This window comes from Antennarius striatus, chromosome 8 (genome assembly GCF_040054535.1).
Source record: "Antennarius striatus isolate MH-2024 chromosome 8, ASM4005453v1, whole genome shotgun sequence".
Taxonomy (NCBI): domain Eukaryota; kingdom Metazoa; phylum Chordata; class Actinopteri; order Lophiiformes; family Antennariidae; genus Antennarius; species Antennarius striatus.
The window spans coordinates 5,132,528-5,156,979 of NC_090783.1; the positions used below are offsets into that span (position 1 = coordinate 5,132,528).

General features: G+C 42.5%; 1 protein-coding gene across 1 annotated transcript in view; it reads right to left on the bottom strand.

Moving 5' to 3' along the window:
• Nucleotides 1-24,452, bottom strand: part of hhip (hedgehog interacting protein) — a 29,495-nt gene that overhangs the window by 2,660 nt on the left and 2,383 nt on the right. The window contains exons 2-12 of the mRNA XM_068322666.1: nucleotides 22,653-22,845; nucleotides 18,498-18,642; nucleotides 17,507-17,702; nucleotides 11,221-11,372; nucleotides 9,799-9,972; nucleotides 9,512-9,655; nucleotides 8,743-8,861; nucleotides 7,695-7,818; nucleotides 7,423-7,568; nucleotides 6,218-6,299; nucleotides 39-187 (exon numbers count right to left, since the gene is read on the bottom strand). Coding sequence (XP_068178767.1) covers nucleotides 39-187; nucleotides 6,218-6,299; nucleotides 7,423-7,568; nucleotides 7,695-7,818; nucleotides 8,743-8,861; nucleotides 9,512-9,655; nucleotides 9,799-9,972; nucleotides 11,221-11,372; nucleotides 17,507-17,702; nucleotides 18,498-18,642; nucleotides 22,653-22,845 — 1,624 coding nt within the window. The remainder of the gene's footprint in view (nucleotides 1-38; nucleotides 188-6,217; nucleotides 6,300-7,422; nucleotides 7,569-7,694; nucleotides 7,819-8,742; nucleotides 8,862-9,511; nucleotides 9,656-9,798; nucleotides 9,973-11,220; nucleotides 11,373-17,506; nucleotides 17,703-18,497; nucleotides 18,643-22,652; nucleotides 22,846-24,452) is intronic.

The following is a 24,452-nucleotide window of genomic DNA, read 5'->3' on the forward strand; positions in this document are numbered from 1 at the left end:
TGTCCTACGCTTAACCCCACGGACACGGAGCTACTTACCAATTCGGCAGAAGGGTCCCTCCCAGCCGGGGCTGCAGCAGCATTTGCCGATCGGGGTGCAGTGTCCGTTTTTACAGTGTCTGGAACAAGCTGTCATCAGCAGCTCTGGAGGCTCCACCTGACGCTGGCACTCCTTAGGGGTGTGGGGCCTGCAGTGGTGGAGGGAGGAGGACATGTCGATGGGTGAGCGACAGAAAACACGACCCCCGGCAGTGGATCAATACGGTCACTTCATGCCCTCAAATACCCTGCCAGATCAATGTTGTGGAAACTGTAATGTTAGCTAACACCATGATTGAGGAAGGGGATGTGCATGTATTTATTTTTGGCAATGTTGTCATGGCAACATGAAACGCTTTTTTTTTTTTTTTTTTTTTTACGTCTAAATAATTGAAGTTACTCAGAATTGATCCCAAAAATGCTGCTGAATGTCTTTCATTAAATAAGAAAAAATTATTTAATTATTTACTGCGTCTACATCCAGTTAAGTGACCCTTATGGTTTTATAAGTCCTTTGATAAAAACCGTATTGACATCAGGTCATAACTGTCAGATCACAGTTTCCACAGTTCTGTGCAAAATCCAAGATAATAGATATAACTAAAAGAAAAAAAAAATGCCCGTCAAAATCTTATTGGCGGAGGAAAACAGTAATTAACTGTGATTTGTGGGAGTGCTGTGTTGATTTGCCATTGATGTGTTGTTTTGTGGGTCAACAGTGCGTCTATCTGGGCTGGATTTTAACCGTCCAGCTGGGACAACACCTGGGTCATGCGTGGTGCTTTTATTGTTTTTACAATTTCCTTACACATGTCGAGTTTTACATGGCACTCCTGCAGATATACAACTTAGAAAATCCAAACACAGTCACACACACACACACACACACACACACACACACACACACACACACACGCACACACACAAACACAAACATCTCCACACCATATGCGTGAAGTCTGAACACAACAAAGACACATATTGTGATCATTCCATATTAAGACAAACATCCAGACACGCAAATTAGCAAACGGGGCCGAGGCAGAATTATTTCCCATCACGCTCTGCAAGTCTGGAAATAATACAGCAAGTGTAAATCAAGTTCAAATGTGAAGCGTCTGTTAGCGCATGTTGCCCACTGGCCCACACACGAATTTGTGAAAGTGAGAAGGAAGAAAAAAAAAAGACAGAGGGAGACTTATAGATTTTATTTTATTGTGCTGACGTAATACGCTACTGAGGCAACACTTGTTGGATGCTGTATGTTGAATGGTAACTGGACCCATGTGTTAAAGTTTTATATTCCTATATTTATCTTTACACATGTATAAATGTATACACATATATGTATGAAATGAGCGATCATTTGCTCTACCTTCTGTTCAGGCCTGAGTTTGTGAGAAAATGCATATTTCAATGTCAGTTGGTGGAAAAAAAAATTTGCAGCAATGATGATGTTGTGCGAGGATAATTGTGTTTATTTGACTTGAGTGTGTGTTTACTTCTCGGTTTGAAAAATGTGTTGGGAACGTTCTGACAGACACATGGCACCTTGTGGAGACAGGCGCTCTGTCTAAAAAAGTCACTTGGAAATTGGAGGATGCAGGCAGAGGGGTGGGGGTGGGGGTGGGTTATTGGGTGGGGGTTGGAGGGGAAGGGGGGGGTGTTGATTCCCATGCTCCTATCCTATCAACACCCAACTCCAGACTCCATCCACACTGGCTTTTGTTGTTGCAGGCTGCATGTAGTTAAAAAAAAGAGTGAAGAAGGGAAGCAAACAGAAAGGGAGAGAGAAAGAAAGAGTAAGAGTCCCTGGAGGATTGGTGGGGGGGTCTGTAGCTAACACTGTTAATAGCAGGCAGGGGTCAGCAGCGCTACTAAACAGTCTGTACAACTGCCAGGGTGGCTGTGAAAACAGCACCTGCTGGTCACACAACTTGACAAAGGCAGCTGGGTCAACAGCCACTGTGGGAATTTATCAACTTTGGGAGGGGTGGTGCATGTGAGAGAGCGAGGGAGACGGAGAAGGACGGCAATGCTCGCTGGAAGATGAAGATACGACACCAGTCAGAGAGATACCTAAAAGTCTGGTGGCATCATCGCTCAAATGAAATGGAGTGGAAAGTGAGAAAAGAAGCCGCAAAGTCGAGGCAGACGAGAAAGGAAGGGAGGGAGGTCAGCGGAGGTCCCATCCTCCCTTTAACGCCTTATCTCAACACAGGTGTCCACACAGGTTTGTGGATCAGTGCTCACAATCACTTCATGTGTGTGTGTGTGTGTGTGTGTGTGTGTTTGTGTGTAGCTTGTTGGCTCGCAGGCTGCCTTTGATTGACATGATGTATATGTGAGAAAAGCGCTGTGGAGTGGTGTATATTGTGTGCCCTAACAATGGCTTAATCGAATGTCCCAGTGTGGTCTCTTTTGCTGTTTTGTCATCCGACTCCATTGTTTAGGGACCTCTTTTGTAACTTCACTCCTTGTTTTAATTGTGTAAGAAATTTACTGTGTATTGTAGGAGCGAGGGCTTTTCAGTGCGACTGGCAAGCAGCTTTGTCCAGACGAGGACCGCGGCAGAGATGCAGGAAGATTTAGGAGAAATAAGAAGATAAAGAAAAGGGTTTTGTTTTTTTTCTGCAGCTTGCGGGGAGCTAGCACGCTACACGCTCACACGGGCTCACAGATGTGCGTGTCTGCATGCACCCACCACCCACACGGTTTATATCTGTACACACATAGATATCTTCACGTCTACACCTGATGGATTTCATGAAGCAGTCCCAGGAGCTACTGAAAGGTGTTTTCTCGCTGTAATTCAACCAGCTCAGCCTGCAGCTGACAAAAACTTGAACACCTAGAATCAACTCTAGTGACACCTCCCTGATTCTAGATGAAGAACAAATGGAGGCAAATTAATTTTGCTTCCAAATCCGAAATTGTAGCTCGATACTTTTAAATCAGTCAGCAATGGCGAACTGTTACGGCAAGGCTCATTCTGTCCAACTGCATGGATGGATGGATGCATAAACACATCATTTTGCACTACAACTCCCATGGCTTGTTGCACACACACACACACACACGCATGCACGCACACGCACACACACACACACACACACAAAACAGTGGAAAAAGTCTCTGTTTTGTGCTGTATCATATCTGTATTTGTTATTATGCTTACTTTCCCGAAAAGAAACAGGGTCTTTCTGGCTTTGTTTTTCCTTGGCAAACATATAATGCTCTCACTGTATAAATAATTATGTTATCAAATGCAGCCTTGGTGGGACTGAGAGGGAGCCAGACTTGGCCATGAATACCTGCCTGCAGTATATGTGTCCGTAAGAACACACTCATACTGTGGTTTCACTCATTTTAAAGGCAACAGCTTTACTCATGACTGCAGCTTTGATATTAATAAAGACCGTCAGAGAACAAATATCATCATTCTCCATCAGACATGACATTATTATCACCTATCTTGTCTCGATACCTTTTAAAATTCTAATTTGAATGTTTGATTCCTTGAGGTAAACTATATGTACGCTAAGTACGCAGAAAGGAATAGAATCGGAGTTCAACAGTACACTTTTAGGTTTTTTGATTCATCCCATATGGAAAATATATGATTGGAAATATTCCTATCCAGCTGCTGCATCCCAAACAGACCCTTCATTGCCCCCTGTCTCTCTCTCACTTGCTCAAACCACACATACTCAGCATGTTTCAGAATGCATGGTGGCCTATTTATTATTGGAGGGGTACTCTAACTGACAAACAAATACCTAGAAATGAAGTCATCTTGCTGGGACATGTTTACACAAACACTGCTGAGGGATTTTATGGCCGATGTTTCCCTCTAAGCCTTTACGGCTCTCCCCAAACACACAGTTGATAAAAAACACAATGCTAGATGCTGAACCACAAAAACCAACCGTACTCCTAAAACAAATCTCTCCATGCAAGAACTTTAGGGTCCAGATGTCCTCGCAGTGTATAGAAAAGACCACCGGACTGGATAAATGCACTGGGGTCAGATATGTTAGTTACCCCATTTACCCCCACGTCCTCTCCTCGTGAGGAGATCATAAGAACCAAGCCAGAATGCATTAGGAGCGAAAGACTCCAACACCGCAGGGTCCGCAAGACTGCACAACCCCACTTCACGGTGGAAAGAATTGTTCGCTGGGAGAAATGCATCCAGTGGCCACGCCAGAAAACATAAATACGAAATGAGCCTCCAGGACCCGCTTTAAAACATCTGCGGTGTAATTAACTGCGCTAATGCCTGGGTGGCACTGTCGTCACCCCGGAATGATCAGCTGCGGATGGGGTTCTGTTGTGACTGGGAGGCATGTATGTTCTATCTCCCTGATTTTATCTGCTTCTCTGAATCAAACCTGACCTTGAGCGAAGGAATATTATTCGTGTGAGACTTTTCTCCTGCATTCAGTCGATTCAAAGTTGGATACAAACCATTAATTGTCCAGAGCAGATGGGATCTCGCTCAACTTCCTGCTCAAGTGCTAATAAGATGAGTGTGTGGCGATGGCGGAAGAGTTGATTTGAATTACACAGTCAGTTTATGTTTGCAGTGATTTTCTTTTTTACTGTCAGCATAAGAGATCAGATGCAAATACTTATACGTCCCTGCTGTACCATGCAGGATGACTTCATGCTCTTCCCTGCACATTTTCTCATCTTGTGTGACAAATGTTTTTCCACATGTACTTTGCAGTTTATAGATCCAGAAGTATCTGAACGATTTCTATTACTGTTGTTCATATGGTAAGCATTATGACACACACACACACACACACACACACACACACACACACACACACACACACACACACACACACACACACACACACACACACACACACACACACAATCACACATGCAGTTGAATTATGAAGTTGCGTTCACATGCATGTTTCCCACACATTCCAGTTCATTATCAACTAATTAAACATCGAGAGAACGGAAACAGGCTGGACCGATCCGCTCAAAAGTAAAAGTTGATTTGTGTGCAATGAAGTCGCGTTGAACTCTCTCCACGTGATGATGAATAAAATGTGAGCGAAGTTACGTGCACCAACATGTGTGGTTTCCACGCGCCTGAGTTAAAATGTGTAAAGGTCTCTGTGCTTACTGGAGATTAACCCACTCACTAAAGTTTACAACTGATGACATCAGAGCGAAGAAACACAGATTTTTTTTCTTCCTTGATATTGCAATGTAAAGTGAATAAAATGTAATAGATGTGTCTAATTAGCGGCAAACTTTGGTGTCTCGTATTAAGCAGCTGTTCAAGCTTCTGACTCTGCATTCATGTCACGGCACCCCTACCCATTGCATCATTTCGTGGATGGTAAGGAACTAAGAGGAATTCTATCAATTTTCAAGAAATTCTGCAAAGAAGTATCTGTAACTTGATGACGAAAGAGAGAGAGAGAGGGGGGGGGTGCTGATGTTCCAAAAGGACAAGGATCCCTGCCAGACCTCGAAGTCCACCAGGTCTTGGCTTCAGAAGAAGTCCTGGATCATTCTAGAGTATCTGTGGATGTTTCCTGACTTGAATCCCACAGAAAATCTCTAATGGGACATAAAGAAGGTGGAAGCAGCGCTAAAACCCAGGAAAAAGAAAATAGAACTGGATGCTTTTTCCAATCAGGAATGGGTTAAGATACCTGCCAGAACCTGGTTTTGGGCCATGCATCCTATTAGTAGCAAGTCATAACAGCGAAAGGCAGCAACACTGGTAATATCTATTTTATTACTGAAGCTATGTATTTGAGTTTATTAAGCAGCGTTTATATTTTATGTTTGTCTTTATGTCTTAACAAAGCACTATGATTACATATTACCAATAAACCCAGTACACAGTGGGTTTGAATGAGTCTGTTTCCAACTGTATTAGTAATAAGAACAATACGCAATAAGAGACGTCACTGCTGTGAAATGTGGTTAACTATAGATCCACAGTTTCATGAGAGGCAGCTGCAGGTCTCAACATAAAAGCCCAGCGAGGACTCGAGGAAGATTAGCTCATCATTAGATGGCATGTAGAGGAACTGAGGTACTCAGACTCTCAAAGGTCTGATGGCTAAAAGAACATTTAATACATTGAAATTGCAATAAAACCCCCAAGTCTAAGCATCCCCAAAGCTCAATAATTGTACCTTTTGGGGTCTACCAGCTTGTAGAGCTTCCCACTATGCGACTGCGCCATGCTTTTACTGCTTGCCAGTATGTAGACTTCACCTGCAAAAGAGGAACCGTCACATGAGACACACTTTTGATGCATCCAAAATAATCAAATGTTAAAATGAGGAATGGAGTGAAGCAAAGGAGAAGACACAAGGACATGAATATAATGAGTGTAGCTGAAGCTTCTGCATTTCTGCACTTGCCAACTGACTTTAAGAAAGAGTTTAATGGCACAATTGGATACTCATGACTGGGAACCAGGCGGATAATTTAATGAGGAACAAGGCCGCAAGAAAATTCCATGAGGGAACAAATTGAAAACATGTGTCTGTGGGGCCTGGAGAAAAAGCCCACCCTTTCCGTGATTTCTTGAAACCACTTTCAAATCATGATTAAATGCAAGAATCTTTAAATACCTTGTCAAATAAGGACCGAAACCTGGAAACAACTGCGATCAAACATCTCTTGTAGCCATGTGAGTGATCCACGTCATGTCTATTAATCCAAAACACCAGAGCCGATAACTCAGAATTCTGAATGTGTGGTTACTGGTGGGGGCTCAATATGAAACAATGTCCTATATGGTAATATTCTGCTCACCTCAGCTCACCCTGTCTTATATTTATGTGGCAGCCCCTTCACCTCCACATAAGCAATAACACATCTCTACACCCATAGCAAATACTGCCTGGTAGGTGGCCCAATGCACTGCTCATAAGTGGGGCTTTGGAGTCTCCTTGCTATTTTATGGAAATGACAATTAATCCAGAGGAAAGTGTGCACCGTTTAATATCCTGTTGGGAACATGCCGTGGAGGTTAAGTAAGAGTAGGTGTCGGATTCCCCGTAGTTTTTAGCGTTAATCCTTATTGGCTGGATGCTGAGATTTTCCCAGATTTGAAATTATGTTTTCATGCATTGCTGTGCATTGGTGCAAAAAACCGGACATATCTGACTATTTTCAACTGGAAAATTCCACACAATGAAGATAACGGTACAAGCAACAGTGATAAATGCACAACCAAATGATTCCAAGCAAAGATTTTTTTCCATTGTTTTTGATTGATTTCAGAAAAAGAGTTTTAGCTGCCACTCAAGCAGGGAAAGGAAAGAAAAATGAAACAAAGGAAAAAGAGACGATAGGATGACAGGAACCTCATTATCATCAATCTACTGACCTAATTCATCCTCTCCGAAACCCAAAATGTGGCCGACGAGCATTGAGCCGCAAGAGCCGACCGAGCCCAGGCACAAGGCTTTCTCCTGCCACTGTTCGCCGCTCACCGATGTTGAAAGCGTGGACTTCTGAAGGATCCGCAGGTTACTGTGTGTGCGAATTAGGACACATAAAAAAAAGAAGAGAGTGAGTCTCACAAGGTATAACATCTCCTCTACATCTACAGCAACATAGAACATGTGCTGACCATCGTGGATGGAGCTTTATACTCACCCAGCTTTATCGCCGAACACATAACTCCCATAAAGCCTTCTGGACTGGCAGCCCCTGTATATGAAGCCCCCCACTGGTGGGGTACCCCCACTGGACTGCAGGTCGTAGACCGAGGGCTCATTTTCTGGAGAAGCACAAAGAGATATTTGTATTAACCACAGTATTGTTCATTATATTACATCATTCAGTAGATTATAATCCATGGATTTATTCAAGAAAAAAATTTTTTTGCAGTGTTTTTTTCGATATATATGATGGTTTAGTGGTTGCCATCGACGAAATCTGCCGTAATAACAAATAAAACCAGCAAACTGTGTTAAATTGGTCAAGAATCAATCAGATCAAGTCTGATACTTTGTGTGTTCGTCTAATTTGGGAAAAAATAAAAAAGGCATTCAATTTTAATGTTCGTAAGCTTGAATGTCGAGAAAATACAACAGCTTTGTCAATAAAGGATACTTGCTCCCTTTAAGAATTTATGGTCCAAGAGTTGATGTGCTAATTTCTCAAATGCAAACACTTTGGAGTTTGGCTAAAATGGGTAAATCAGGCGTGCAGCCAGGTGAGGGGTGGTCTGTGAAAAGAACTGGCTCTTTGAATTGGAGGGAGAGATAAACACTAGTGGCATGGACAACCAGCCAAATTAAATTTGGAACTATTAGCAGTAATTAGTTTTTTTGCTGAAGAGTAGAAAGCATTGTCAAGACGCTGCTGTTATTGATTAGCTTCTCGATCCGAGGAGAACTGGGCGCCTCTCAGGTGTTGTTTTCAGCCACGATAAGCATCATCCAGATGATTATTTTTGCTGACATCTTGTTACCAGTGGACAGGATCTCACATTCTGAACTCCGTGTGTGAGGAATATTTCTTAACACATCATTTTTATATTTAAGAAATAATAAAAAGAATAAATATAAATGGATATCCAGGAAGAGAAGATCCCCAAACATCAAATCAACTCAAGCTAAGGTTGCGCTTGTTTAATTTTAGGAGCTAAATTATAAAAGAAAACTTAAATGAAAGGTGAATATTACAGACATGCTCTCACCGTAGTCTTTGCCTTTTGTAATCTCCAGCACTCGTCCTGCTGTTGTGTTTTTGCCACTGGCATCTGTACAGATGATCTGGAAGCTTCCGTTGTGTGTCTGAAGGCGATCTACTGCACACCTACATTAAAGAGCGCAGATGAAACGGGATATTTGAACTCCGACGGAATAAAAGATGCCATGTCAGAGTAAGAACAGTCTGAGTGTATGAAACATTTCACTAAGAACAACAGGAAGACCACTGTGTGTAAGGACAACAGATGCTCAAACTGTCTAAACTGTATAAAATTGTTTTAAATAACGGAACTGGTTACACAAACGTGAAAATATTAGTAACACAATAGAATAACGCTGCAAAAAGCAGTAAACACCAGAGGAGCATAGGGTTTAATCCTACTCAAGTTATCAACCCATGAGGTAAAAACAATTTCACTTTCTCAAAATGAACGAATAAGAAAAGACCTGTAAATAACTTTTAAAACAACAATAACTGATCTCATATCCCTAGATCTAAAATTTGAATGCAACAGTAAATTACAAGTTGCTGACTCAGCCTCTCTGAGGAGAGCATTTGCTGAAGCGTTCTCTGTTTCCAATGTGGATTCAATTATGTGATACACATGGAAATAACTTACCCACAATGAATAAACCCTGATGCAAGTTCAGGATTTGCATGTTATTTAATTGTTAAATAACTGAATTAGGTTATGCAGATAGACATCATACATTAGTATCCGGTGGCGTTTCTAAACCTTCATCTGTTCCACTCACCTGCCTGGGTCATGTAATCCATGGGCAAAGATTTCTGGTGGCTGATTGGTGCTGTTGAAGTAAGGGTTGTTCCACGGTATGGAATAGGGCGACGTGCAGCAGTCCGTGTCCACGTCCACCCGCAGGACGGACCCTGTGAAATCACTGCATTCAAACAAACACACACACACACACACAAAAAAAAACAAACACCTTCATGATAGTAGGAGGTAGGAGAAGATCCCATCTCAGGACACACACCAGCACTTCATGGTTTAAACAGGTGACGCTCAGAGGTCTGATCTCACCTGAGTCCATCCATCTCCTCCATGTCGTCCAGGGTGATCATGCCGTCTCCCAGGATGATGTGCAACAGGCCGTTGGGGCTGAACAGAAGCTGCCCGCCCAAGTGTTTCCTGTGCAGTTCTGCCACTTCCATCAGCACCCGTACGGTCCGGGTGTCCACCTGGTTGGGGTTTTTTCTGAAGCACAACACATTAACTACATGTCAGTCCCATATCAGCGCCACACCGCAAAATAGCTGCAATCTACAACAGTTCTATACCTTCCATGCTTCCAGACAGTCTCACATATCATGCAGTTTTCATTCATCAGAGTCTTGCTGAGTGGATGTATTGTTTTGAAACATGCTGCACATGATGTGATTTAAAAAAATGAGCCTGATTGTCTCTAATTACCAAACAGAACAATTACATTGAGTAAATGTGAGTGAAATGATACCAAAGCATGGTTAAGAAATGCTGACATGACATACCAAACTGAATCCAACGTTATGAGAGTTTAAATTGTCTTTCTGTCTGGAGACATTTAGTCTAAATCTAATGCATTGTCTTTGCAAAGAGACAGAGGGAGGAGATGCAACAGAGACGTCCAAATGTTGCACAATATCTAGAGCAAAATGAGGATTTGGCTTCAAAATATCAGCAACAAATATTTCATGGTGTGTCATTTTGGGTTGTCTTGCAAATTTATAAAAAGCAGCTTGCCAAAGGGGGGAAAAAAAATGCTCTCTTACGCAACCATCAATACTCGAGCTTGCATTTCTCAACGGGACTTGAAAATTAAGGACTAGGAGCTGCAGTCACCAAGGCTGCATGTCAAGACCGTAATTAAGATTAGATCATTAAGTCAACATACAACTGTGATTATGCAAATTAAAACGCAGGGGTTGAGCACATTCGTGAGAGAAGATTGTTGTGTTAAACACAGGTGTGTGTCAGACCGTTGAACGCCCCATCTTAGGTTCAGTCAAACAGTGCACACTGGATGTTAGTTAGGTGGAACGTTTGACCTACATTATAAATCCCCATGAGACAAAATGCTCTTGATTATTTTTTTCCATTGCATCTTTGGAAAATGTAAGTTGTGAGCCCTAAAAAGCTTTTGTATTTACTTTGGTAGTCATGGCTACAGGCAAAAACGAGTCCAATCAATGCTGTTGGATTAAAATAGCCGAGATTATCATCGGAGATCTTCCGGAGTTTTTTGCCATCCGGACTGTTTTCACGACATCCTGTTGGCTCCAATTTTGTCCTATTCTTAAACCTTATTACTTCATCCGAAAAGCTTACTATTCTATAAATAACTAATAAACAAATGCCTGACGACACTTAGAATCGTTCGGCACTACCATGAAATCTTTTGGACAAACAGGTTTTGCTTTGTGAGTTCTTGTTAGGCTTCCAGGCCATGAAACGTTCTCCCATTACCTCGAAACGGTGTACTCAACCACACGTAGAATGTGGTCGTGCGGTCCGATGGCCCAGCGCTCCTGGTTGGTGGTGTAAGAGACGTAGAGTTTGCCATTCTTCTTGTAATTGGGGTGGAATGCCAGGCTTAGCAGGCCCCTTTCATCTCCACCCTGCAGTCAGACGGAACACAATAGATCCAGGAATTAATTATGTTCCTCTTTGGCTTCTGCTCAGCTGTGCATGGTTGGAATCCCCCCCCCCCCACCACCACCTCCTCCTCCTTGGTTATGTTCATCATCACCAAGACCACTACATGCAACCCATCGCTCCCCACCTCCTTTAATTCTTCCACCCCCCGTAATCCCTTTTTTTAAAAAAAATTCTCCATCACATTCCCTTTCACACCCCTGCTATTCTTCCACTCTTTCTTTTTTCTTCCCCTTGGCCTGTTTCGGTTCGCACCTTCACCATCCTCCTTGAATATACCATTATCAACCATTATGAAGCATTTGACTCTGGGTAAGGCTGCACCTCCTCTACGACCCCCCACCATCACCCAGTCTTCTCTGCAAAACCTGGTTATGCGCGCTTGTCCACAGGGTCGGGGGGCCCCTGTGACACCCGGGCCCTCCCGGTGGCCTCCATTGTGCGGTGATTTGTGTGTGTAATCTATGGGGGATATCCGTGACTGCTACCCTGAGTGGCTGAAAGAATTTATTAGCTCACTCACAGTTCATAGACGGCACAATAGCGCATGAGTGCTTCAGTTCAGTCCCTGCTTTTTTTTTTTTTTAGCTCCTTGTCTTCTCGCTCTTTCCTGGTTTACACAAAAAATTCATACAAAACTGAAAGCTTGGAGGGAAGGGGTGTGTGTGTATGTGTGTGTGTGTGTGTGTGGGGGGGTCGGTGGCAAGGGGCAGAGCGCTGCCAACTCCCACTGTCCTGGCAACATGTTTAGAAAACATCCAAATTGCTTGTGTAATATGTAAACCTTTGTCTCACCCTGGAGGCAGCTACATCAGTTGTCACTACCCTGGTGGTCCTCCCATCATAGTTAGCTGTAATAATCAGCTACAGCATTTCATTCCCCAGGCAAAGGCAAGCCGGGCCAGCCCTTTTTTTTTTTTTATGTTGTACTCTCCCTCACTATTTCTTCTTGACAAAAGAATGAACAGAATGTCGGGCTTAGGTGTGAAGAATGCTTATAAAGTAGTCCCTTGTGTGATTGCGTCCTTCTAAAACAGCTTGATCCTTTTTTTTTTTTTTGTCCCCTTTCACCAAGAAAATTAAAATGCAAAAAGCGAACATTGTGCAGACAAGTTATCTTGAAACTGTGTGTCCAATGCCTACAATTGAACACAGTCATCTCATTTTTTTTTTGGTATTTCCAAATTGGTAAAAAGAAGTAATCCAGATAAAAATGTGGTGGAAACAGGTGTAGTCTGTGAAACCAGCTAAAGGATATGTATCGTAAAATGTGCGGTCTGGATCCCGTGGTTCTGTTTGGACTGTGTTAGACCTGGTCCAACCAAACGTAGCGGTGAAGCAGGTGACGCAAAAGCAGGCAGTCGAAGTACCGCTGTGTGGTAGCAGAGGCTTTAATGATGAGCGTCAGGAGTTCAGTCAAACTGAATATAAAGGAAAATGTCGTAAAGGTTGACGAGTAATTCTGCATCCCACAAGGTAGAGGTCGTCAGCAAATAAATATCAGTGCTAATATATGTCACGTCGATGAAGTAGTGAAGTAAGAAAGCAGTGGTATGTGGGAGGGAAAGCATCACCCCGTACAGCTGGAGCCCAGCTCGAGCAGAGGGGACGGTACTTTGCCAAAGAATGTCAAAAAATTACATGTGGAGAAATGAAATTCAAGCTTTCCTTAAAACGCTGGATCCATAAGTTGGATTTGGGAACGCGCTGACCCACATCCCAAAAATAAACTCACCATAGGGAACGGGTCAAAGACCACAATTCCAAAAAGGCCAAGATCCAGAGCCAAACAGGGACCACCAAGATACACAGTGGTTAAATGGGCTGAAATATTAGCTCTCCTGCTAATGACTAGCTCCTTCAGCAGCAGGCGAACGGCGGCGCTGGCACAAGAGTCACTGCGGAGTCAATCTGAGGAACCACCTCGACTGAAAGACGAAATGGCACCAACCTGTTGCTCCTGAGCCCGGCAGAACGGCTACCGGAGCTTCACTCGGTAGCGGTTTGTGCACGACGTTTCACTGATATACTGTACAAACATGCTAATTTACAGCACAAACTGTGGTTTGGACATATTGTCAGATGCAAAGCGAATTTTCAGGGGTGTTGGGTTTTCTGTCAGATTCAAAGCTGTTGGATTGAGACGTGTCCTGGTTTAACTCTGTCCTATGCTATATGTGTGTAGTTGTGTCTCTATTCATTTGCTTTTTTCACATTATCTGAAGTAAATATGTACGGGAATGAGATATTATGTATTGAAAAACATAAAAATTCATTGTTTTTATCATGAGATAAAAAGAAGTTACCTAAACATCTTCGTATCAAAAGCTGCTGATGTTTCTGATTATACTTTCATTTCCAGATCTCTTCCAAACCACACCAATGACTATGCTGTGTGAACTTAAAACGCATTCCCAACATTCTTTCCTTGGAAATCTGTGTTTTTTTATGACTGTCGATTCTTCTGCAGCCAAGCAGGGGGTTCTGATTGAGTCTCTTTACGAGAAAATTATCTCTTCGTCTTTTGCAACCACCTGCCTCGACATTCCTCTTTTTCTTCTCGTTCTATTCTTTGGGGGTTGCGGCTTTGGCGCTGTCAAAGTGTTGGCGTCATTCCACAGGAAACTAGGAAAATGAGATGCAGGGATGAGGAGTGGCTGCTATCTGACATCTGACAGTACACAACTTCTGGTACTGTCGGAAAGGCGAGGGCAGCGATAGGTGCAAAACATTGCAACTCTGTGGGGTCGCTGTCTTTGACACTTGCGTTAGCTCATGAGTTGGTACCCTGAAACTTCAGATCCATGATGCATCAACGCCCACGGGGTCATATTACATACACTAGTGTTCTCTTATTTCTAAAACTGTTTTTTAATGACTACCAGGCTTTAACATTTTGATAAAACTAATATATAATTTTACTCGTTTTTTCATTTTACTTAAACAGCTATGATGTTATTACTAAAAACAATAAAATTAAGAGTTTGTTTAGTTTTTATATTGTATTATTGGAAAAACACAATCCTTGCATACACTTCTACCATATATTCTGTTATTGCTTTTGTGATGCATATACGTAATATTAGGATGCACAAATTTTTCTTGAAGCGCATCCCAGGGATGCACTACTTTCTTGAGATAAATGAACTCCGATTAACACACACCATCTAGTCATTCTGATCTTATTACTGATGCAACTCCTCCACGCTTTAACACACGTAAACGACAGTTGATCCATCTTTACAGTCGATCACAGAGACACCACGTCAGGAAAACAACGGTAAAATCTCCCATGTGCTCATTTCTCATCACGTGTTCATGTCCACATATTATCAGACAACTTTCTCCACCGATGATCTTTTATTGTCCGTGCGCTCCCTGCCCCATCAGGCATGCCACTGTCTTGTTGTTGCACTGCTTTTCCCAAGCGTTCATGAAAAAGCTGCACATGTAGAAAGGATTTTCTGTGTGACCAAGACCCAATTGCTGTAATTGTTAACATTCATCCTTCAGTAGAAGGCATACTTTGGAAATAATTGCGACATTAGTGTGGATATGACCCTAACCCTACTCTAACCATCTAGTCAATAGGGAAGATGGGGACTTATTTTGGTCTGTGTGACGGCAGCCCTGCAGAGCAGAGGGAATAACTCGGGGTGATTTGTTTTTAGCATCCAAATATGTAATTGCTGAGCCCTTCATGGTGATTGCAAAGGCTAATAATACATGTCAGTGGACTGTCAAGCTTTTTTAAGTGTCAGTCAGTGAGCCACTAATGAGAGTCAAAATTGACTACATGCACCAATTCCAAACCACATCCTGTAGCATGGCCCCCACCCAACCCCAACCCCCCACCGCCCCCCTCCAAACAGGAGGTTTATCCAACAACTCACCATCATCCTAGAGGTGTGTGCTTGTGAGCCAATTGTGGGGAGACCGCTGTGATGATGACATGGATGGTGTGTGTGGAATGTGTGTGCATTTGTGTGGTAGGTGGGTGGTGGTGGTGGTGTTGGTGTTGGTGGTGGTGGTAGTGGGGGGAATTATATAGATTGAATTTCAGGAGAGGAACACCCACAGTGCAGCTAGGAGCCTGGAACACCACCACAGCACATCATTGATTCTGCACAGGTCGGCTTAATTGGCAGCGGGGGAACCCATGCAAGGGAGGGGGGGGGTGGGATGGGGGGGGGTGTAGAGGAGCAGAAGGAAGCACAGGACATTACAATCAAAGCATGTGATGATAAACCCGTTATCTGCCCCGTCTCCTGGGGGGCTGGGTTCCTCTCTCTGTATAAAGGCACCTCCATCCTGTTGATACTGCTAGTAAACACCTTAGCCCTCCCCTGATCCTGTCCCCTCCTCCTCCCCCCACATGTGGCTGGAGGGACCGTTCTGGCAGCCAACATCACAGAATAGGACTCTTGGGGCCGACGGGGGACTGAGCCACATCTAATTGTCATAATGATCATTTTATCCACGACAAGTTTGTGCTGAGTGATGATAAGGGAGCACGGCAGATCGCTGACCGTCTCCCATAGGAGCAGTTGTGACTCCTTCTAAGCAAGCGGCCAGTGGAGGAGCAGGAGACACGCATGACAGATTAACTTCTTGCCTGGGAGTGTGCCACCCAAACATCCCAGCTTCCCCATCTCGTGCAATCAAAACCATTTCTAAAGCAACTGTCAAACACAGCATCTGAGATGCAGAGAAGATTAGGATTAAAAAATAAATATCAAGACATCAGAGATGTTATTCTAGAGACGACAGTATCACTGAAATGTGGAATTAAAAGAGGATGTTTAGAACTCTAAGTATAAGTCTGCGTTATTTCCAATGGTTAGAACAGAGCGACTGTGTGTATTTCTGATAGAAAGCCTCTAAAGACTTATCTGTGTGCTGTTATTTCTTCTTTACTGCGTTGCCTGTGTTTATTTTCCTCGAATGGGGTGCAAAGCCAAACAGAAGTGGAACACGTGTTTGCTTGGCCCTGGGATCAGTGTAATCTCTGGGTTGTTCAATTATTTTTCAGAAATGGGTATTGAAAAAGAAAAACAAGTGGCGATCATTTGAATCTCATTTTAGAACGCAGTACAGGAAATCTGTAATGAATTATAAGGTATTTGTTTTTTTGTTTCACAGTCAAAAAGTGGGAGTAATTTTTTTTCTTTCTTCATTATTATTCTTAAAAAAAGTGAAATCACTCCAAGAAAAAATGGAAAATTATATATGATAAAACTCAGATCCAGCTGCTGTTTATTTACAGGATCACAATGCTGAATGTAGGAATACCAGCGTAACAAATATATTTCTTCGGATTTTATAAATGGCAAAAATAAGAAATCCATCATTGAGTAATTTATTTTTCATATTTCAAAAGTCCTTCAATAATTCGGTAAAAAAAATTGGCTGCAAATTTCTAATCTTTAGCTGTTTGAAATTTGGAGTCATTTTACTTTGAAGTTTTGAGCAGATTCTAAATGTTGATGACGGAATTTGAGCTGACTTTCATGATGGTAAAATCTGTAAAACATTCACATGGTTGCTGTTTAGTTTCAGTAAAATTTCAGCTGATTATCCTCAAGAAAAAAAAAAAAAGTTTTCATATGTGGAAATTATGATCGGCAAAATAGAATGTGACTTTTCCAGTATATATACACTGTAGAGCCCTTATAGGAACACTATGGGAGAGATTATTAAAGCCATTAACCAATCGTGTGTCAATTAGCAGAAAATTAGCAGTAAGCATAATTTCTACTGTGTGTCCAGTTAATTTGCAGATAATAGTGTAATGATTAGACGTGATAACATTTGATAAATGACTGCTTGTTGGGTGTAATTATATAATTAAATACTAATAGAGAGCAGGCGCCGCTGCCAAGGGGTTTGTCTTGGCTGGAGATATTACTCACACGTTTACATAGGTGCAAATGGTTGTGCTGTAAGGAACTGTGTCAAAGCTCCGCCATGTTACTTCATCAATCTAACCACGTAGCAAGCATCATTTTCTGTGTCCTTTCTGCATCTGTGCTACGTATACATCCTTATGACTGACTTTCAGTTCCTACAACGACTTTGAAGGGAGGCTGGCTCCTACCTTCAGGCCACTCTGCACCAGTTTGTGGATGTCCAGGAAAGGCTCCTTGATCAGCTCGTGGTTGTGGTTGAGTATCCTGACTATCCCCTCCCTCTCCAGTACGAAAAGCCGCTGGGATCCGTCTCCACAGTGCGTCACGGCCACCGGCTGCCTCAGACCACTCAGAACCTCCTGGGTACAGTAACAATTGTGTTTCCTGGGCAAGAAGAGCAATACAGAAGGTCAGGGGTCGATGGTGGCATTGAATAATACAAATACTGTCATTGTACATTAGTAACCTGAATGGAATAAAACTCATGTCTTCTCTCTATAATGCCAAACTCCATCAAAACTATCTGCCATTAACATTAAAAAAAAACAAAGGATCATGTTCATGATAGTTATAATCTGACTAATATCATCAGATTACAAGCCTTAGGAGTGAAAAACGACCCTCTGAAGTTTGGAAACGTTTTGATCCAAAGTTTGTCGCCGTTATTCGAGTGCACAGGATGCTTGGCCTTCATGTCCTTGGGGGGTGGTGGGTGGGGGTGGGAGGTAGGGGGATGAAAGGCATCCCCTCATTCCCCTCGTGGACAAAAGGGCAAAGCCGTTTGTGATGTACGGACGCTCGCAGCAAGGGAGGCAACCAGAATGACGCAGCATAAGCATTTTTATTATGTGAGCAAAGCTGAGCAAATGCAGTCCAGGCAGACTTTAGGATTAGAGGAGAGATGGCATTGCATTTCTATCTGAGAGTATAGACCATGTCAAAATGGACCAGTGAACCCAAAACACGTGACTGAGGCTACACATGTTTCTATAACACAAGAATAAGATCTAAAAGATGTGCATCTGAACTCATAAATCAAAATGAAACCTTAAAAGAAAAATCCTGTTGGCTGAAACACATTAAGAACTGGCCATAGCTCATTCAAAATAATAATATGTACATCTTTCATAACGTAACTCAGTTCTCAAATGAAAAGAATATGGTAGTCAGCCTACAAACCTGCTGATATCTTCTATTTTCTCATCTCCCAAGTAGTTGGAATCTTGCCCTTGTGGTTGCTTTCGCTGAAAATCTGGAAAGCATAGACTGGCTTCTCTCCTCCCATAGTATTGGCAAAACTCTTCCACGTCGGCTTGGAAGAGCTCTAGCAAACACAACAGACAGAGACATAGAGGAGATGTAGAAGGCTGAAGGCTTGGGTACTCAAGGATTGTGCTCCAAACACATCTGTGGCATGTTCAATTTCACTGTCGATGCATGTGAACATGCGCGATTATTCTCCAGACAAGTAGAAAGACAGACGCAGAGAAAGGATGTGAAATTTATGCACGCTTGATGAGTAAAACCAAAACCTGACTTGACTGGAATTATTCAAGGGAACCGAAGGCTTTACCAATTTAGTTGTTTAGATAATGCTACCACACTGGCCCTACCGAAGTCCTCAGGAAAATACTCTGAAATGATTGGATTGTGGTCTGCTTCACAGTAGATAGAAAGAATATTAAAATACACCATTATGTAGGTCAAAAAAAACAATTTTTTCACTTCAATTAACAATGTGTGCAAACTTGCTAGACACAGAGCATTCCCCTCAACGGATCGATGTAGAGAATCTTTACAGGCTCTTTTGATATCATTGTTTTGGAGCGGTAGGGTGTAGCCAAAAGAACAATCCTTTACATTTTGGTGGTGATCCGGATCATGCCAACAATGTTTTATTCATTATTCTTTTCCATCTACGGGTTGTTCATGAGTGAAGAATAGTTGCACCTGCAGTTCTTCTACCAGGAGAGGGCACCAAAGTCCTGTGGAGGCGAGCTCCATTACAGGTTTAGTTAGAAAAGGAAGGTGTACCACAGGGAGATTGAAGCACGGTGATAAAGACGAGTGTTCTATAATCATTACATTAACACCTTCACTGATGGTGTTTGCGTGGACAATCGTGTTTGTTATTATTGTTAACAGTTAAACGGACTGATTTTAGTATATTGGTCCTTCCATATACACAACCCATACTGCATCTCTCCTCTGTTCAAGAAGTTTACGATTTAGTTCTTCGTCATCCAATTCATCATCATTTTGGGTTTTATGAAAGTCTACCATCCAGATACATTAGAAAACCTTTCTCCTACAATATGCCTTTCCCATTACAGTACGTTATTTAAAGACATATCTCTTAATCTATGTGGTGGAAAATGACCAGTCTTAAAAAATAACCATGCTTGTAGACCAAAGGAAAAATGTTGTTGCATTTTTGGTGCATTGTACTTTAAAATAAATGAAACTCTTGCTGGATGTAGAGATCACATGCCATACCAGCATGTGCATGTGGATTCAAGATAAAACTGCCATTGCACAGTCATTTCCTACTTCTTTTTGGCGATTCAGGGCCTTGTAGAAAAAGAATTTAAAAAAACAGATGTTTGCATAAACATGCAATCACACACAGAGACACCTTCTTCCATTGTGAGCAGTCTAAACAGTATTCTGGGCAAAAAGTGAAATGTGTAGCAGCTCTCCGAGGTCCTCCGTGACCTAAAAACAATCTTGCCAATATTGTTTCCTTTAGCCAATCCCTCAGAGGATGCAGGAGAGCAAATAGAACAGTGATAAAAACACAAACAGGACTCTCCCTCTCCCTGCTTTCATCTCTCTCTCCTGCCACACACCGACCGCAAGCGCTGACCGCACTAAATACTAGAGGTGATAGGATATCCCCTCCAACATCTAAACACAACATGGAGATCAAACACACAGAAACACACGCACAGCTCTGGCCATACCACCCACTTGCTTGTGTCTGCAGTTATCTTAACCATGCTGGTTGGGGACCTTGGGTTTTTTTTTTTTCAGGGTGGGGGTTATGAGTGAAGAGAGAAGGGGAGATGTGAGAGAAGAGAAGTAAGGGTGGGGGGGCAGGAGGCCGGGATACAGAAGTGGGAGTTATGGCAGTAAATGTCTTTATGGAGGAATGAGAGCCAAGTAAATTTCCTTGTCGAGGGACAGGGAGAAATTTCATAGAAGGCGAACAACAGTTATAGATGATGTCAAGGCTACTGTTTGTTTTTAATACCTCTGACCGATGAAGGAATTCATGAAACTGTTCATTTTTTGTGCTCATATTCACTGTTCCTGTCAATTGAAAGGAACAAGTTTTTAAAAAATTGGCATGAATCATTAAAAGAATTAAGACAGTTTATGAACGAAATTCTGTCATTTCTCCTAATATCTCCTAATACCCAATATTTCTACTTCTATTGTGAAATATTCCATTTCAGTTTGTTCAATACATCCCATCTTCCTCATGCTGTGGTGTATCGCAGGCAGAGAACTGGAAAAGCGTATGAACCAGACAAATAAAAGAAAGAGGAAGAACATGTAAAATAGTAAAGACTAGCAACAGAGAGAGAGAGAGAAGACAGGAATAAAGACAGAGCAGGAGACAGAACTCTGTCCATATTCCCGCCTCCCTCGAGATAAAGTTATACTTCCATTTGGTTATCTTCCAAGGCAACCTGGGTGGCCCACCCCAAGTACTTGACATCTTGATGCACTTCAGCAGTTTTACATACACACAACCTTTGTAGAAAAATAAATGTGTCATTCGTCACCACATATGCTGGACACAGGGAGGTGGGGTGAGGGGGGGGCTTCTCTGGATTCCTCTCTTGAGCTTTTTTGGTTTGACTCTCTGAGCCTGTAAGTCTGTCAGATCATGAGCAGGTTCTGTACCTCCAGACAAGTCTTCTTCTTCTTCTTCTTCCTCCTCCCCACTCAGTCATCCGTGGAGCCCCACTCTCCAAACTCCACAGCGGTAGTACAATACATGCCGGTACACCATTAAACGAAGACGAGGGCAAACGCGTGTGGAATACCATGTGGGTGGGTTGCAGATGAGTGTGCTTGAAACTGTTCTCTCCTCTCACATCTCTAGATCTAATCAGTTTGGGGTGACAGAGATTGGAAGAAGACTTTGCTGAGGGAGAAAAAAGCGTTTGATCATGTTTGGTATGCACTCAAAAGCCACCGGTAGCTGTGATCTTGCATCCCTTCAAAGGAAGTGCTCCTGAAGAAGAATCCTCCACATCCACAACCGTTGCATTAGTGAATTTTGTCGCTGTTGCATGGAGCTCGCGGTCAGAGACGCAGTAAGAAGCGGCTGGTAAAGAAACACTTGAACCTTGTTTAGATTCATGAGAACTTGCTCCTCAAATGAAAACACACTGGTGACAGAGCACCAGACAGACGTTTATGTCTGAGGAAGGCAAGGTGCTGGGCGGTCACGTCTAGACCACGGCTAGGGAGTTTGTGCATCCTGAACACAGAATAAACCCCAACAGTTGAGTCTGGTCAGTAGAATCCAGGGAAACATCATAAAATCCAGTCCAGTTTTCAGATAAACTGATGAGGCTAGACTGACTTTTCTTATCTGTTCCTAAACCTACTTTTTAAAATCACGTTTTACATTTATTGTCAGTAAAAGCCTTGAAACTGTGTACTTTTACTACACTCACAGGCAAGACAGTACTGTTATCTATATGCAGGATTATGCTGAATAATCTTTGATGCAAACACACTGAACAGAGAAGAAAGAACAAAACTTTATGCACCTGGTGCCGTAAAATAAAGCCAGACTGCATTCTACTTCATGAAAGAACAACAAATGCCAGTCTCTTATTTTAAAGGCAAATTCTGCTGGATCACTCTCTGCAATCAAATTAGCAAACTGGTCGTTTGTCTGTATAGAAAATATACAGTCTGTGGAAAGCAATTTTACTGATGCATTAAAGTGCAACAGCAAAGACAACGAGTAAGCAAACGGTGGAGACGAGCGCAGCAACAAATGGAGGTGAGGTCAGATGAGGTAAGAGCTGGATAAATAAATATTCACTGGGCAGACTACTGACACACCACTTTGTGCTTAAATCCAAAAAAAAATGCCAGTGCTGCATTTGGAGGCTGAGTCTCAATGAGAAATGAGACCTGCTGAGAATTTTAATTCATCACCATCCGATGGTGGCTGGACAGAACAAGTCCAATGCACAACTTTCTGTATTCAGGTTTGTTTGTACATCACCAAAAAAACAAGAGAAGGGTTAGAACTCGAGCCATATCCCACAAAAATCAATGAATGACCATAATTAACATAAGTACCTGTTATGTGCCCCCTGCAGGTGTAGTAGAACTCGCGGCAGAAGGCCTGGCAGAGCCTGGGCAGGTCTGGCTCCCTGTGTGGTATCTTATCCATATCCGGAGTGTGGAACAACACCTGGGCATTGGGGGAGCAGCGAGCACATTTGATCTCCTCCAAGAGACGTCCACATTCGGTGTTGTTGGTGGAGAAGATCTGAAGAAGGTCAAACACACCAAAGTTTAAGCTTACTTATAGAATATTCACGTCTTTTTCCTGTATGTTACGTGCAACCAGGTGAGGAAGCCATTCCTTCATATCTAAAACATTAGTATTCTCTGCATGTAGGATTGACGTGTGGTTAGACGGGCCGGTCATTGCGTATCATTTGTAGAAATAGTTTTATCCGCCTTCTACGTGTTCCCCCTCTAAAACATTTCTTTTAGAGTTTACAGCCTACAAACTGAATTACAATTATACATTTTTATGCCCCAGTAAACCGTTGCTTTCGCATTTCCATCCCGTCTTAATGACATTTTCTGCAACATCCAACTCTATAGCCTTTCATACCAATTTGTTAAACACTGAGGTTGGAACACCCTGTATGTTTGCAGAAATAAACACAGAAATCATCTCATTCACTGCCTACTTACCCAAGTTCATAAACAGTTTAAGTCCAATTACAATGCCCATGTCTGACAGATCTCAGGGCGTGTAATGAATGAAGCCAAATAAGATCTTAAAAAGCCTTGACTTGGGCTCATTTACGCAAAAGTACACAAAGAGTTAATCCAAAAGAAATTAGCAGGATTATTTACATAACAAATTAGCTGTAATAAAACACAATGTAATCTGTTTCAGGTCAAGAGCCACGCCGCTCGGGCAGCCAGGCTAGGCAGGCTGGTAGTGCTTTGCTCTGTGTGAGGTCCGTGTGTAAACACCAATTTAGAGATAGACAGGCACATCATTCCCACTCTGGTATCAACAAATTAGCAGTCTGTCGAAGTCAATTAGCCCAGCAGACCCAAGGCCAACATATGGGTGCATTATATTTCATTCTGACTGCAGAACAAACTGCGACAGAGGAAGACGGTGTTTTTTTTGTGTTGTTTTTTTTAAAGTCTGGGCTATGTTTACCCAACAAACCGCTGACAGAACCTTGATGGTCTACCTGGAATATATACTAATACATAAACCAAATTGAATAACCGTTGAATTGGGGAGAAGTAAATTATCAGCTGTTTGACTTTCCATTCATGAGCGCTGATCTGAACCCCGCTTTTGGTTCTGTGTTCTATCTGCTTGTCTGATGCATGTTTTCCCATAAAGGGAGCTCCAGGCTGGCTCTGACCCGGTATGTGCGGTGCGTTCCTCTGTCTCCCTGCCCCGCTCAGGCATTCCATGTAGTGTTGCGGGACATGCCTGCCCTCCTGCTCTAAACTGCCCATTGATTCCATGTGCCATTGGCTGGCACAAGGTCCACAGAGACCAGCATTTGTGTGCTCTCAGCCATGCCCTGTGTCCATATGTTGCTGGGATGGGCTCCAATGTTGCCATCATCTCAAACAGTACAAATGGACCTTTGTTTGTTGTCTTTTGCTGAAATCTAGCGGGAATGTTCCTCAAAAGCAAGGAGAAAATGGTAACGGGGCTCAGTTGCTTTGCTTTTTTTTTTTTTTTTTGCAATCAACACACCAAAACAGATGAAGAACATAACTGTGACACACAGATAAATAAAAAAACACAGACACACATAAAAAGTTGAGTCATTCATGTATTCCCTTAGCTAATTTAGATGTTTGTGTTACGTTTTCTAACGCTGG